The 17,479-nt window shown below is 28.6% G+C and overlaps 1 protein-coding gene across 3 annotated transcripts in view; it reads left to right on the top strand.

The window, feature by feature from the left end:
- Nucleotides 1-17,479, top strand: part of LOC129971409 (rhotekin-2-like) — a 112,985-nt gene that overhangs the window by 48,095 nt on the left and 47,411 nt on the right. Inside the window, exon 1 of one of the 3 annotated variants that reach the window (XM_056085154.1) lies at nucleotides 7,227-8,101. The exons of the other annotated variants lie outside the window; for them this stretch is intronic. Within the exon in view, the coding sequence (XP_055941129.1) occupies nucleotides 7,958-8,101 (144 nt within the window). The 5' untranslated portion in view covers nucleotides 7,227-7,957. Of the gene's footprint in view, nucleotides 1-7,226; nucleotides 8,102-17,479 lie in introns of those variants that run through there. 3 annotated transcript variants of the gene reach the window in all.

Below are 17,479 nucleotides of genomic sequence, written 5' to 3'. Positions count from 1 at the left end.
TACAAGTACAATATTTAAACGCATTTTCTGAAGAATGAATATTTCACTTTGATTGATTCACGGAAAACATGATATCTCAAAATCAAGTCAATAAAATGTCATGAAATTTGGTATGCATGTATCAAAACCTTTGAGGGTATGATAGATCGCGGATTTTAAGAGAGCCTTATTTAGACATGTTTTATATACATATTATGAAAAAAAACATTAAGGCAACTTTAAGTGTTTATAAAATTTTTATTTATTAAATAATTTTTATCTTGTGCTCTGCTACATTTTATGTAGTTCAAGATATATATAGGGGAAATCAAAATTATTACTAAATAAGCATTTTTTTTTCAAAAACTAAAGTAATCAGTGTATTTTTTCTTCCACCTTTCAAGTCTGTTTTAACTATTTGGTACAATAAAAAAAATTTTATGTATAATATGAAAAAAAAATTCTTCACCGAATCTACTCAGATACCTTAAGGCTTGCATTATTTCAGTAAAACTTTAAACACAATGAAAACAATGACTGGTGCAAGCATTGCAGACCAAGACAAGACAAATGAATCAAGCCTTAAATATTATCAAATCTACAATATTTCTGATTGGACGTTCAAATTTCCTTTAAATCGTTTTCTAAATACCTGAATTTTGCCCTTTGTAGCTAAATATTTGTATCTGAACATAATGCGTACGTTTCATCAAAATCTCAATTCTACTGCATGATCCTTGCCATCTGCATTACGATAATGAAAAAAAACACATTTATATAAAGCGCCAGTCTGGTGAAATCAATAGTACGTCTGGACGTTGGACAGAAAGTTCTCCTTGAGGTGTATAAGGTCAGACAAAGCATTTGGATATTATTCAGAAATACTGTGAACAAACTAAACTGATTTCTAGTCAAATAAAATATATTATATGCAAATAAAGGAGAATTCAGTCCGTAGAAATAAATAAATAAAAACTGTTTAAAATTAAGCATCCTTTTTATTTCATTTTACATTGATAAATTTTTACATTTCCAACAAAATACATACGAATATTTATAAATAAGATTAGGGGATACATAGTATAAGTTATTAAATATTGAATTTTCAAAAAAATTAAACTTGAGCTTTAATTTTTAATTACAATTAATTTATTAAAAACAATTATTATTTCATTCAATTTTTTTTATTCTTAAGTATTTTTCTTTGATTTTTTTTTCTTCGTCCACTGAGTGGCACGCTTTGGTAAGATTCCCATTAGCGTAATAAGATTAAGATGAATAGATAAGATTAATAGATTAATTAATAGATAAGTAGATTAAGATTAATAATAGCGTAATAAGATTCCCATTAGCGAATTTCGTCCAAAAGTTGATTTAGTTCCAGAATTTAAGTGCAAGGATCTATTACATTTTCATCCATGTTGTTAGTCGAGTTATTTTATTCTCAAGTAAATTAAAGAAATTCAGAAAATATTTTTTTTTCTTTTACTTACCATAAAAAACAATAATACCAGAATAGTTTTTGCACTAAAATAAGTCCAAAAAATGAAGATTTATAAAAATGTTGTGATCATATTATTTGAATAGCAATTTAGAAATATGACATCAATTCATTTTTTATAAAATAAATATCCAATAACCAATAAAATACGTCTGTTTACATCAAGATTCAAGAGAAAAATGTGAGAAAGTTTTCCCTTGGTGCTTTTACTTAGAGCTTCTTATAGGGATTTCTTTGACGCGTGTCGATTCAAGAAAGGGAATCATGGGTATCTTTGGAAGTTATAGAGTGGGCGATAGAGATTTTTCGCCCTTCGCTTGTAGCATGAAAATGACAGACTCAGCAATTTTTTTTGCAGTGCGTGCATTAGAAATAAGAAGTGAGTTTTGGATTAGGAAATAAGAGAAAATTAAATAATATGGGCTAATTTAAGATAAAAAGTAGGAAATAAATTATGATTTATATTTCATTAAGAAATACCATGACTCACACACATACACTCATATGCATATATATATTGTAAACTTTGGGTATGAAAAAAATATAATAAAATTTTTTCTTCAAGTCAGAAATTTTGTAAAAGATTTTTTTAATCAATTTTTAAATTAAATAAATTCAATTTAAAAACTATAGGGAGTGTATTCTTGAGACTTTCTCTTACTCTAAAGCAGTTTAGCCCTTTTTGTGCTTTATAGTAAGTACATTGAGGAATAATGAGCATTGAATAGATGGTAAGGAATCGGATCTAAATTTGATGCATATCGACAATTTTATTACAGAGGCCACATTCCAAAAATGTAAATTCAGTGGTGTGTGTGAAACACATTCACAAGAACACTGCACACATTGTGAGTGCAAACACACTCAAACATACGGGCAGTCCGTCAACTCTTTGATGCATGATAGAGATCTGCAAGTCTAAAGGTAAATCTATAAATTCAATTTTATTCACTTGCGTTTTTGAGGTATGGTATTTATTCATAAGGATGGACGGACAGATAGATTCCCATGGATGAATCTTGTTCAAAATTTGATAATAATTTACAAATTTAGGGGAAAAGACTCTCAACAAGTATCATCAGTTATCGAGTTCGAAGACCGAAAAAAAATGTGTTTTTCGGACTCGGTTAGTTCAAAAGCGTGAAACTTCATCGAAATTACGACGTCGGGTCTTTTGATGATTACTATATATTCACATTGTTTGTTTCATATACCAGAAATGAAAACTGCAAGAAAAGAAAGCACTTAAATATCAATCACAAATTCAAATGAGTCTCCATGACAGTCTGATTTTTAGATTAAATCTAATATATTAATAATCTAATCTGAAGAAAAGAGAAATAAATTGTCATATACATGAGGAATAGAGTAATTACGGTAAACATTGAGCCCGGGATAACGTGGTTGGTAGGGCGTTGGATTCGCCCTACCAACTCCCTTCGGTGGAGTTCGAACCTCCACCGAAGACTCTCCGTGTGCGTGGTGGCTGGTGCACGTATAAATCTGCCGTGGTCACAAAATCCTCCATGTCGAGAGTAATACCGCTGGGGTGCAGGTTCAGAGGAGGTCGTTCTCTGATTCAGGTCTAAATGACGATCTGTGGATGCGTGTGAATAAAATGGATGAAAGAAGTCCGCCCCTTAAAAAGGGTTGTGATGCGTGAGTAGCTAAGATGTACTCTTGGCCCTAGATGGCGCTACTTAAAAACATGAGACGCTCTCTCGGCTTAAAATCGCTCACTTCGTCAGCAGGCTTGTCTATGACAAGTGCCATTAGAAACAGCAACAACGATAAATATAGTAAAACGATTACAAAAGAATTTTTTTCTTTGATCGTTTAAAAACTGTTCAAAGATTTTATATCCGTTAACACATTTTTTCACGCGTTTGAAATTTTACTTACAATGATTTGAAGATATTTCATATAACTTTTTGTACCGATTAGCAAATAACTGAAACGATATTCTTTGAAGAAAAGCATCATTTTATTTCAATTATTGACTGAGATTTTAAAATATTTTAAGAGAGTTTCGAATATTTTGTACAATATATCGTAGCTTGACAATGTAGTATAGTAAGTCGTCTGTTTTTATATCTTTATATTCGTCTATTTTTTTGTTAAAAAATTGTTTTTATCTGTAGTACGGTATAGAGGATATAAACAATATAATTAATATGTGACATGCGTGGGTATAAACACATTAACTCGAACAATGAAAAGTGTTATTATAAACTTAAAAAAAATACTTTTGAAAATGGATTGGAATTAGGAAAAAAAAATGTAAAATAAAGTTGATGCCATCGAGCAATTTAAGAAAAATTAAGAGTTGTAATTAATTTCTCTGCAATAATCATTCCCAAAGTTATTGAGAAAAAGCAATAAATTTCAATTTTTAATTAAAAATCGAATCGAAATTTTTTAAAAAAATTTCCAATTGAACACTTATTACCCAAGAAATAATTACGTGCCGAATTTGATATCTCTTGATCTGTTTGTCTGCCTTGTAAAGCAATGAGCGATTGTTTTGAACAATTTTTGAGTAATATAATTTACTAGTTGTTATGAAAGTCTAAGGCATAAAAATCAATTTGATAGGGTCGTACAATATAAATTCCACTCTTGGTTCTACATTGTGTATATGCGAGATTAAAGTGAACCGATTTCCATTGTTAAGCAACCTCTGCTTGCCGTTGATCATCTCACTTTTAGTGTCTGCTCACCCATGTATTACTTCCCGCAAACGTCTCGCCGCATTTTTACGATGACGAGAAGTTGATTTATGGCTAATATTAAAAAAAGACTTTATGTTGTTGAAAAATCCTCTGATAACGTTACTATTTTATACATCCTTTTTATGACGTATGGATAAAACTAATTAAGTATGATATCACATTTTATGACTTATTGATTTTTTGATGGTATAAAAAGCAGATCTGCACGTGTTATTAAAGTTTTCTATAAATTCATTATATAATTACGAGGCACTAGAAGAAATATAAAGCCATTTTTTGTAAATGAAAAAAATATCATGATTTATATCTCATAATACATATCGTTTTTTTAAGTAAATATATTGTTCTTGCAAATTTAAAAATTATACATTTCCTTTAATTTTGTTTAATATTATGGTTAAAAATTCTTTTTTTTAAAGTCGAAAAATTCCGGATTATCGGAAAAATGACGTATTAATTATGTATTTTTTGTGTGCGTAATTCATGTAAAGTTGCAAATGACAATAAATTAATGAGTGATTCCTAATAAATCTCGTTCTTCTAATTATCTTCTACTCAATATCCCTCAAAACAGGAAAAGCATCACCAAAGTATTTTCACATTTCAAAAACGATGTCTTGCACCGTCACAAAATATATGGCTAACAGAAAGATGGCATCTTAAGTAAACAGAAAGTAGACCGAATTGCAATAAATATTTATGTGTTAAATAACCCAGGGCAAAAGACAATTAGCAGGACAAGATCTATTGCTGTACAACAAAACAAACAAATAAATAAATTTTAAAAAAAACTAAACTAAGTAAAAAAATAAAGACAAATTAATTCGACAAGGCTATACAGAAGCCTTGAAGCCTATACGCTGTATAAACCGCGCTTTAATTCAAATTTTAAAAGATAAATCTGAAATAATAATGTGTAAAATATTTAGGTGAACTGTAGCAGATGCTTTAATTATTTTAAAAAACCATCTAGAACCGTTAATATTAATAAGAATTATATTTTGTTTTTGTAGAATTTTATGTTGATTTTTATTTTTTTGCAATTCTATGCGATTTTTTTTTGTTTTGTTTATTTTGCTGCCATGTTTAATAAGGCGTGGATATTTCCAGAGTTAATCAATATAATTTGCGAAAATAACACTTTTACATGAATTGTAAATTTTACAGCATTCTGAAAATACTAATACACTGACGTTGTAAGCTTTTATCTGAGGAACAACAAACAAAATTTATGCTTCATGCTTCAATAAACATATTATCATGTAGTCGTTGCTCCCCCCACCCCACCCTAATTGGTCAATAGGCTTTTGACAGCCTCTGCAGGATGTTTTAAATAAGATTTGCTGCATCGCTTCACGTGAGAGATTTTCTTCTCGAGTGTATGTGACAATTCTCATTTCATTTGACAGTGATATTGACGGTTAAAAAAATTCTTTGGCAGCCTAGATTTTAACGACTCGACTATCTAGGTACCTTTTTGGTATTAAAGAGTAAAAATATCAATATCGTTACATTCAGATTACATCGTCAGTGGGCCAAATTGAGATCTTCTTTTTCCGTTTTTTCCTCAAAAAAAAGTTTGTACGTTCTTGTTGTTTTAAAATGTTATGTCTGTAACTCCAGAAATTGTGCAAATCAATATTCGTGCAGGATATATATTGTAGACTGATGATATATTTATATATATGATATTTTTTTGCTACAAAAATAACATTTTAAAACACCATGAATAAAATAATTTTTTTTGCTGACTTCTTAAATTTTATTAGAACATCGATGACGACATATTCTGTCCGTAATATTTAAAATATTTAACCCTAAACTGTTTGATTTCTGTTTTTTAAATGTCAGCTACACTATTTTAAGCGAATGGATACATTGAAAATTGGAAAATTTATTTTATAAAATTGATCCACTAATTAAATTTTCTAAAAGATAATGTAATTCATTTATTGTATTGATAATAGTAAATATTAGATTTGCAAACATAAACCACATACTTTTGAAATAACGAATCTTATAAATTAAAAACATCGAATTGTATAAATTAAGAAGGATATTAAAAATTAGCTTTCAATAAATTTACTATAACTTTTTCTCACTTACAATATCACCCAAATATTCATTCCACAGATATTAGAGAAATAGCTATTATAATAATGCACATTTCGAGTCAAAAAATTAGTCAAAAGATAAGTCATATTTTTGAATCGGAATGCTTACTTCAGTTTTATCTTCTTGTGATTATCTTAAATCAGAACAAATGCTTATCTTATCTATGTAAATATATGAGTAATGCAGAAAAAAAAATGTAAAGGATTCAGATAGAGTTAATACAAAAATGTTTTAAAAAATTCATGTCATTATTATAACTAATTAGTATTGTTTAGTATGGATATTATTGCCCAATGATTTATCGATTCTTTTTCAGAAATAATCATCCTTTAAGTAGTTGGGAAATTTGACGCTTTGAAAGTCATTCGCCGCGGTGTTATATTTCTCTTGACTTCCCTTTATTTCATGAGAGGGAGAAAAAAATATATATATAAAACTCCGCTTAGTGAACCATCTGCCACCAAAAAAGATTAGCTGTTGTTTATTTTTTTTTTCACCCATATCGTGTCATATTTCACCCAATATAAACATGACTACTTTGGAAAAAGCATGAAAAAAAAAAGTCAAGATCACTTGGAAAAAAATTTCTCTTTAACATTCTTGTACAAACACTAGTTCAAATTAGTAACTATTCCAAGAATGAAAAAAAAAAAAAAACGCATGTCTATTAAAAGAAAATAATAATAAAAAAAGTAACTTTCCATTTATCAGTGCATTCGCGCCGCTTCCAGCACGCCATTCCATTTGCGCGTTTTCCATATTCGATCGTTAGTCGGTTCGAAATACGCAGGCGATAATGTATCGCTCTCAACCTCCCTTGAATTAGAGATCCATCCCTCCACAGCGTTTCCCGCGACTGTGACGTCACACTCCGGCCACCACTGGCGTTGCCATTGGAAACAGTTGCAGATGGCTTTCCCGCCGACCGCTATCAGCTGTCTCGCATTGCTGCTTGTGGAAAGCAGACGCTTTTTAAGTGTCAAAGAACTGATAATCGTGTTCTAATTTGTTCTTTTTGCATGTCACTCCGCTATCGATGAAGGATTAAATCAACTTCGGTGAAAATATCACGATGAGGCTGTTTTGAATGACGTTTGCTTTTGCGGTTTTGATTTGGAAAAAGTATTAATCGAATTTTTTTTTTTGGTGGAGGTGAAATCATGTTTCGTGCCATACCCGGCTTAGGTGGAAAATACTAAACTGAAGTAAACAATCCCGGCATTTTCGCTTTATTAGAAGTGCTTGTTCATTAAAAGAATATAAACAACCGTGCCATTTGAAAACTATATAAATTATTCTGTTTTTCATGTAAATAATAATATATATATTGTAATATTTGCCGGAAAAAATCGTCTGCCGTCATAACAAATGGATAATGTTTAATCATTAGCAGAAAGAAATATCGTTTGCTGCGAATATTGGGAAATATTTATTTTGTGGAATAATTATTTTGCCAAGGATGCTGAATATTTGAAAATTGTTTGGAATTTCGAAATGGCATTTACTTTAACGGAGCATCTGACGTGAGAATATTTCTTCCATTTTCTTTTTTCTTTGTGAAATCTGTATCAGGAAATGAAAATTTATAAAGTGTTTTCAAGTGAATGCTTTGCAATTTGACGCTTCCAAGATGTCAATGCTATTCGGGTCGATGCGTAAAAGTCGATCCGCCTCGTCTTCGAGCAGTTCCTTGCCGTCACCTGCTCGCATGAGCGAAGGTTGTAATGCAGAACTGGATATTCAATTCATGAAGCAGTTAGCCAGAGAAGCGAAGGTAAGTGAATTTAAGCAAGTGCTATTTTTAAGTTTTACGGCACTATCGATTGCTACAATTCTCCGATATAAGGTTTGGCTTTCTAAATGCCTTTATAAATATACGAACATGATGGAAATTGTTTTCAATTAGCTGCTTTTCTTTGTATCTTATTTTGAACTATTATGCAATATACATTTTCTTTTTCCTTCTTAGAGATAAATAGGGCAAAGATCACGTTATTAGAAAAATGCTTATTCTTATCATTTATAATTTAAAACAAAATGCTGCTATTTAAGTCTCAATAATTTTTTATGATTATGCGATTATTTTTGCAAATAAAGCGTGCCATAATTTTATCTGCAAATAAAGCATATCCTTGTTGATATATTAAAAATTCTTTAATCTTGTCATTCAAAGAATCGCTCCAAAACGACGAACTAATAAAAGTGATGCTATATCCAGCCTTGGTTTAATATGCGATCAATTACTTACTTTGGATTAACAATATAATGATATAGATTTACCTTTTAATGTTATTTCGCCATCATTTTATTATATTATTCAGCTTTTAATTCAGACATTATTAATTTTTCAAGCAATATAATAAAATTTAGAATATTTCAAATTTCTATAAATTCCATGAATTTAACACTTTTTTTAAAAATAATAGAACAACACGCTCCAATAATTACCGTTAATTTAATCATACTTCCAGAATATATAGATATTTATTTATTTATTTGAAAATTTAAGAAAAATTATTATTGTAAAACATAGAGCGAAATGTAAATTTTATCACTAGATTGGTATTGCGAAATCTTAGATTAATTTTTAGAACAAAGGTTATCTTTATTTTAAATTTCTTATTTCATTTTAAACTTGCAAGAAGATGCTAAAATCTTGTTCTGATAAAAAAAAATCAGAAAGGCCAAAAGGTCACTATGGATTGAATTAATAATCCATAAAAACTTTCCTAATGTGGCTTTACGCAAGGCATTATAAAATATCTTATCGACAGTATAAATATTTTTTTTAATCTCGCAATTAAACGAATTTGAATGAAATGGATCCAAGATAAAACGACAGACTAATGATACCGGCTTATTAATGAGTGACGCAGTATAAAGGTATTTACTCTAATTATTTTTAATTCATTAATTCTGAAGGCATAATTTGCCACTGTCTTAATTTGCATTAAAAAATTTGCTCAAAGTAAAGTATTTTCTCTTGCTATGTATTAAAACTAATTATATTCATTTATAAAAACATTTTATTTTTAAACATTTTATTTTAAAATTTATTAAATATTTTTTTCGAAATTAGAAATTTTCAGATGTTTTTAAATGGACATCCGATTATTAAATTATTTTATCTAGTCATTCAGAATTTTATCTTTTCGTTTTTGAAGTTCTTTCGATATTTCATACTTTCAATGTTTTATCAAAAGAATCAAATAAGCAAATGGAACAAAGCGAGCTTAGATTTTTTTTTTGAGCCATTACAAATAGAGGAGTAATCTAAAGCTTCAAGAACATCTAAGTCGAAACAAACAGTGTGCTTGCTATCTTTCCATTTGTTGATAGGATTCTTTTTTTGCCAGGCAGAAAGAGTCGCCTTCTGTTTCGTGGGAATGATTTGGCGCGGTTGCTTTTCTGTGAACACCCGTTGCAAACAGTTTACATACATTTGGTGACTTCTTCCTATTGTTTCAAGTGAATCATTGTAACTACATTCTTTCTGTTGCACCTTTTTTATGATTAATTTTTCACCGCCTACACATCACCTGTCTCTGTTTCTGTACTTTTCTATGAACACAGTTTATTGCATTTCCGTTCTTAGTTAATATATATATATTAAAAACATCATGATTATTTGAAGATTGGGGAATAAATGCATTCAAAATTCGCTACTATTATAATTTTTAAAATGCGGTTTCATTGATAAAATTTTATTTAATTTTTTTAACATTTTTATTTGCAATTTGATCTTGTTTTTGGTAGAAACACTCAATAAATTATTCGGATATAAATTTTGGGAAATATAGAATATCACTAGTGTTTCAAATTAGTGAAAAATCATTTACTATGCACAAAATGAAATGTATAAAATAATGTTAAAAAAATAAAAAATATCAAAGAATATTAATAATAAGAATAAAATAGAAAATCTAAACCTTGAAGCATGACAGGAACCATAAAAGAATATCACATTTTTGAGAGAAATTAATGAAGTCAATTTCTGTAACGTCACTGCTAAACTTTAGCTACAATTTATTTCAAGCGAGCCTTTGGCATCACGTGCCTTTTCTTGTTCTAACATGAGCAATGTATTCCAAAATTAATTTGGCGTTGCACAACTGATTTACATATCACCTGATTCTGAATTATCCTTTAAAAAAAAAAACTGATTTGCATTAATTTTGTAAAGTAGCAGTGTCAGATATTTTTTAAGATGTCGTTTTAAGATTGGATGGATTCCTTATTTAAAAATAATATATTTACCTCTAGAAATGCATTCAAGTAATATGCAAAATGTAGGGCTTCATGAAATGCATTAAAAAATGGCTGTTTATAAACTGTGAAAGTGGGTATTATCAAACTGCGTATTTGATTATTAAAACGAAGAGAGAGAGATAGAAAGAAAGAAAGAAAGAGGCAAAACTAACATCAAAAGTTCAATCACGTTTGTAGAGCGCTGTATTCTCTGAAACTGAAGAATTTTTAGCTTATTTTATTATTATTATTATTATTTTTATTTTTATTTTTTATTTTTATAGGAAAATCGAAATAACTGTCCTAAAATCATTTATAGTTTTTATTAAAAACTTCTTTCATTGTTTTTCGAAAATAGATGAAACCAATTAACATATATGATCTTTTAATACGCAAAGAAATTCAGATTTGTGACATTAAAAAAAAAGAAAAAGGGGGGGGGAAGGAAAGAAAGGAAAAAGAAAAGTTTGCTTATTCACGAAATTTGTCTTTCAATTAAAATGTGTTTTGTTAATTCAAAAAAGCTAAATTACGTACGAAGAATTTATTATATATACGAGAAACTGAAAATTAGAAAAAACTGCAAATATTAGTTAAGGCATACAAAAAAGTTTATGTAAACTCTATTAATAAAATTTTAAATTTTATGATTATTAAAAAAATCAGATGTCAGTTATGAAAATCGTCACTGAAAACAATCAGCATTTCTTTTTTTTTTTTTTTTCCTTTTAATAAATCGAATGTCAAAAATCATGAAATGAAAAATCAATGAAGAAAAGACAGGTTCACAATTTCTAGTTCATAATTAGTTCCATTGTTCTAGTAATTGGTGTCATTTTGTAATGCTGGTGCGAACTGAAATGAGTTATCGTCTGCAATTAATTAATTCCTTCAATACATTTTGATTCTAATCGCATATCATACCCGGGATTTGTTTTGTCGGTGGAAAGTAGAAGCAAAGGAACCTGAAATCAGGTCACGTGTCATAGGAAGTGGTGCGGGGACGTGTGCGTGACCTTGAATTGTGTTTTGAAGAATTTCAACTCGTTACCTTGAAAAAGAAAAGGTAAACTTTGATCTTTCGAATTGCTATCACCTCATCTTCTTAGCGGAAGAGTAAACTTCTGCAGGTTGTAGTAGAAATCATGGTAAATTAATATTTAAAAACGAGAAAGTTAAATTATAACTGGAAATAATTTCTCTGAGCAGAAATGATTTTTTTTTCCTAGCAAACAAATTACAGAAAGAGGAAATATTGCAATTTTCAAATAATAATAATTAAATGAAAAAAATAGAAAATGTAATTGATTTTGTTTCCGATTTCCCTTAGTCTCAAAACATCATTTATGGAATAATAGTTAACTCTTGTGCACCCGGGAAATAGGGTAGTGTGGCAATTGTGAACAGTCTACAAATGAACCGAAAAAGGCTGCAAATCAAAGCCAAATACTTTTGATTTTTTTTACAATAGAGTATTTACTTACATACGATATAAAAAGTATAAGACAAAAGTATAAAACAGTAAGTTTTTAACAACTTGTAACTTTGTTGATTCCATTTAATTTTTCTTTATGTGTTATAGTACTTCCTTCGTATTTGGGGTTGAATTTTGCGACAAGATTTTAAGATGAAAAACCATTTAATAATTCATTGCGTATTTATCTATGAACACAATATATGTAATAGAAACGAATACTTCAGTTTTTTTCTTTTTTTTTCTTCTTGTTTTCTAACTAGTCAATTTCGACTGCAAGAAATTATTTTATTCATGCCAACAAAAATGTGAATGCTCTATTTTTTATGCCAGTAAAAATGTCCTTTAATTTCTTATTTCATGGTCGTTGATTTCCCGAATATTTTGAGCCGTACCATAATTAAAAAGAGTGAGAAATATTCTCATTTTTTCAGTGATATGTTGATGTTAGCAAAGAAGTTTGAACAAAAAAGAACTGAAGACGGATCACGAGATATCATGATAATTAATGTCTGAAGTTTGTCATTCATTCAGATTTCGACATTTTTTTCAATAAGATCGTAAACTTTTCTTAAAGATTTTGATGATACGCTCCAGAAATGGCTGCCTGTGCCATTTTGACTTTTCCTAATAGAAAAATGGCAGCAGATGGAACGATAATTGGACCAACAAAATTATTAGATTATTTTGAAATACAAATTTAAATATAAAACTTCAATTAATTTCTTCTCTCATATGTTTAGGCTGATCTTAAAACCATTAGAGCATATGATGAAAGGGCATATGTTTTATGATTGTTTGCGTAAGACTTGCTTGTTTATCTTCTATCTTGTTTGTTTATCTTATATACTTTAGTTAGATTTTTTTTTCTTTGCCCGACGTCATATGTGTAAAGAAGATGCTTTTTATAATTATGTCCTATTTGAACCGCCTGAGAGTTTTGGGAGTGGGATTTTGTAATCGGACAATGTTAACAATGACAACCACTATTACACTGCTATTTAAACTCCTGCTTTCCATCAGTGGAAGGAAATGCAATTGTTCATGTATTTCATGTGCATCTTAAGAAATTGGCATACCTTAATCCAGGATAATTTAATACTCCATGAAAACTGAAATTAGAAGGAATATCAAGACTTATGGTCCAAGGAAAATACGCGAGGCTAAAAAAAAAGTCACTTGTTCTTTGATTAACATTTACCAGTTTTGCGAATTTGTCTTTTTGAAAATAAAATTTTGCTGATACATCTCATTATATACATAATAAATTCTAACAACTGCATTTTATAAAAAATAGATTTATTTTTTATTCTTTTCTACATATTTACTTATTACAAAAAATACGATAATATATATAATATTTTAAATAATATCATGAAACATTTATATATTTTCACCATATAAACTGTATTATTGTTTTTAAAATTATTCACAGTGACATTTTCAGTACAAAATATGATTTTCTTTAATACAACGTGATTAAAGAACTGAACCTGATATTCTGCCGTTTCATATTGCAACGTGAAACTTCTTACTTTATTATCGATACTGTAGTAACTTGTATTATACTCGAAATGCAGGAATTTCTAACTGTTATCTCTATTCGAATATATATAAGTAAACACATATTCTTTAAGCAGTTTCATTGTCGAATAGAAGAAACTTTGGAATTTTTAAAACTTTCGATTTATTCCATCCCGGGAGGCATAATTTATGTACAAGGAAGAAGCGACGAGATACGTCAGTCTGTTGCACGATGCAAGAGCAAAAGAGGGAAAGGGCACGAAATATTTTTCCAGGTGATTTTATACTGTGAGATTCTAACAGGGATTTCTTTACACGTCTCAATTTAGGTTAGGCAGAAATAGGTAACTTTTAAAAGAATTCGTATATCTTGACAGATTTTTATATCTTCACTTGGAGAGTGTGAAAATGCTGATTTAAGCATTTTTACAGAGCTCCGAACATTAATTAAATAATAAAAAAGGTGGAATTGGATCAGGAAATAAGAGACCAGTATAGAATGTTGTTAATATGGGTTAAATTAATATTAAAGTTAGGAAATTAATTAAGTTTAAATTAGATTTAAAAATATCATTACATAGATACATTTTTGTGCAACAAAGTCAGTGATTCCCAGTTACAAGTTCTAATATTATTTTTTATATTTATCATATTAGAAATTAAAATTGTTAAATTTTTTGGTTCAAAATTAATATACAATTAGTATGCTAAAATTTGAAGCTCACTTGGAAGCAGTGTCACCCCTTGCCTACAACCCAACTACCTCCCGAATAAACTGCTTCTAATGAATCAATCAAACGGAATAAATTGATAGTGTTCCAAATATAAACCTGGCACGATCTAGATGACACTTTGACCTTTGAAATTGGACAGTTTAATAAATTGATATGTTGAGTTTCGCGGTATGCATGTTTCTTGTCATCAATGTATTTCGTTTTCTTTTTTCTTAATATATGACAAAAGAACCCGGTCAATTTTTGAATCTGATGCATTTTTTTACAGTAGCAAAAAGGATGGGAAGTTACATATGCACGAGACTGGAAGCCGTTAGATCACACGTGCTATGAGTGACCTCGACGATGTCTCGTGAAGTGCTCTTTATCTGTCCACAAATTTTTTTTAAAAAACTTAAATTTTGTACTACAGTAGCACTTGGATTAAATCGAACGCTTTTAACTTTACTTTTTTCTTTTCTGATGTTTTGAATTTCCTTTTAGCGTAATGATAAAATATCTTTTATAATTCCAATAATTTTGATTAAATATAATTTGAAATTAAAATTTGCCTCTTTTTTGCTGAATTTGTTTATAAAGTAGCGCTGAACTGTATCCTCTGAGTGATCTTACGCGATTATTTTTTATTGCCTTGCATTCGAGTATTTTATTGCTTTGCACTCACTATATTCAATCGGTAAAAACATCGGATTTCTTCTTTTTTTTAAAACGACTTACCACAGTATAAGATGCAAGTTGTGTTTATTTTCTTTTTACTATACTATTGTTATATTGAAAATGTTAAGTTGTTTATAGAACGTAATTAATTTATTTTTTAATTTAAAAAAAATGTCTATCATAACTTTATTTGTTAAAATAACTTATCCTTTATTTATTAATAATGCATTATTAACTAAAACAATTAAATATTAGCAATATATTTTTACTTATCTTTTGTTGCTTAAAAATTCAAGTTTTTTCTTACTGTATCATTTTAAAATCGTCTCTTGCTGCATTCATTTTAAAATCCAGATTTAATTCAAAAGGGGAAAAAATTAATGTAATAATATATACGTATAATATGAGTTATGTTAATATGAGTTCATGTTAGACAAATTCTATTTATTTCTTCCATGTTGTGAATCATTCGATTTTCATAATCTTTTATTTATCTGATCATCACATAATAACAGTGTAAAATTTGTAATATTCTCAGAACTGAAGGTGCATTCTTGAAATGGAGGAAAAATGACTCTTAATGAATACGTTTGTTGCTTTAAAATCCAGACAAAAAATCGTTTGAATTTCATCGGAAGCCTCATTGTCTCTTTATTGACACTGATTCGTTTAATGGTTCTGTAAATCATTCATCTGTGTTGAATTTATCTGGATATTAACCTTCTGGCGCTCATAATTTTCTTTCACAGCAATTTGTAACGATGAGAAACAATTATTGTTTTATAAATAGCTTTGAAAATCCACTGTAACATCCGTAACCCTCGTATTGCTTTTATTAACATGGTAAACGTTTTTTGTTAATTTAATATGTTTTTTTTAAGTCTTCTAGAACTGAAACTCGTTAAAATCAAGTAAATATTATAATAATTTTAATATGAACTATCATTTCACTTGCATTTTAATTAATTTACATATTCTTAGAATTATGATAATAATATTTGAATAAATAGCGCAAAAATATTTTGTGGCTTTTAAAGTTGTCGTAATTAACAAAATTAATTCGGATGAGAAAAATATAAATGAAAACGATTTTCCAAATTTTGAAATGAAATCATAACATGGAATTTCATAATATGGAGTCTACGACTTGTTTATAAGAAGTTATTAGAGAGAGGTTAAAAGCCAAGAATGCGAAGGCAATTGCAATTCCTTATCCAAAACATCGCAGCATGGAAATGTCTACAGCTCTTGGTTCGTCTATCTTTATTTTATTTTTAAAATCTGTCTTATTTATATTGCTGCGATTTCTTAAATACATACACAAACGCGTTTATTAAATGTCATCTCAACTCTCGTGAGTTTCATTACAATCGCTAAAACAATGGAAAGTTTTTTTTAAAAAAACTATTCTTAAAGATATTTTTAAAAACACAATTAAAATAAGCGGTTGGGAATTTTACAAAAAAAAAAAAAAAAAAATGATATAATTAAAAAGCAGTGTAAAATCGTTTAAAAATTTTCTTAATTAGTAATGAAACGTTAAAATTCTGATTAATGTCTAATAAAAACTTTAAGCAAAATTTTGAATGCAAAATTTTCGTGAGCACTTGCTATTTAAGAAGTAACTTTTCATTCTTCTTAAGGAGGAGAAGGGTTGTGGAGGATCTGAATGATTTTTTTCATGAATTTCATATCGCATTACTTATGAAGGAAGATACAATATCTTTTCGCTTGATTCATTAAATTCTTATATCACTTGAATTTATATAAAAATAGGAGGAAATAAGCAGTATTCTGTGTAACTGTATAGATGCATTAAAAATAATTTAATTATTTTCAGTGCATACAATTTATAACCTAAGAGAGCGACTTAAAAAAATAGTCATATATTTTCTTCTGAAACTCAAATGGATATTGTTTAATATCAACATATTTTTAGAATTTTGAATGAAATATCATTTTGGACAAATAAATATAACTATGTTATATTTCAAAACACATATATTTGAAATATTTTATTCAATTAGTTGTCTTAGTAGATTCAAAGGAGTAGGTCTCTTTAAAAAGTAATTTTATCAGCTATTGTAATCGTTTAAAACAGGAAAACGATGGTTAGTAATGTGATAAGATAAAGTAGGACATTGCTTTTAAGATTATGTTTTAAATGTGTTGATAACATGGAAGTGGGGGGATATTGGAAGACAGAAAGTCTTTTTATTTTCCGTTTAGAACTGAAAGTAAATGGCTAGTGACATGACTGAAAATTAACACTTTTATATTTAAAAATAAAATATATAAATTCTGACTTTTAGTTTCATTTAAGTGTTTTAAAAGTATTAATTTTTTTTCTTACCATTTAAATGGAAGAAAGAATATGCAGCGAACATAAAACAAATGGGGTGGGGGGAGTGGAAATAGACATACTTATAAATATATCGATGATAATAGGAAAAAGATACAAGTGTGTATTTTTTTTTGAAATAACTTTTGATTTAAACAAAAATATAATTTACTG

The sequence above is a fragment of the Argiope bruennichi genome, chromosome 6 (assembly GCF_947563725.1).
Source record: "Argiope bruennichi chromosome 6, qqArgBrue1.1, whole genome shotgun sequence".
Lineage (NCBI taxonomy): Eukaryota > Metazoa > Arthropoda > Arachnida > Araneae > Araneidae > Argiope > Argiope bruennichi.
The sequence above is the reverse complement of the archived record's forward strand: the minus strand, read 5'-3'. Positions and strand labels throughout refer to the sequence as shown.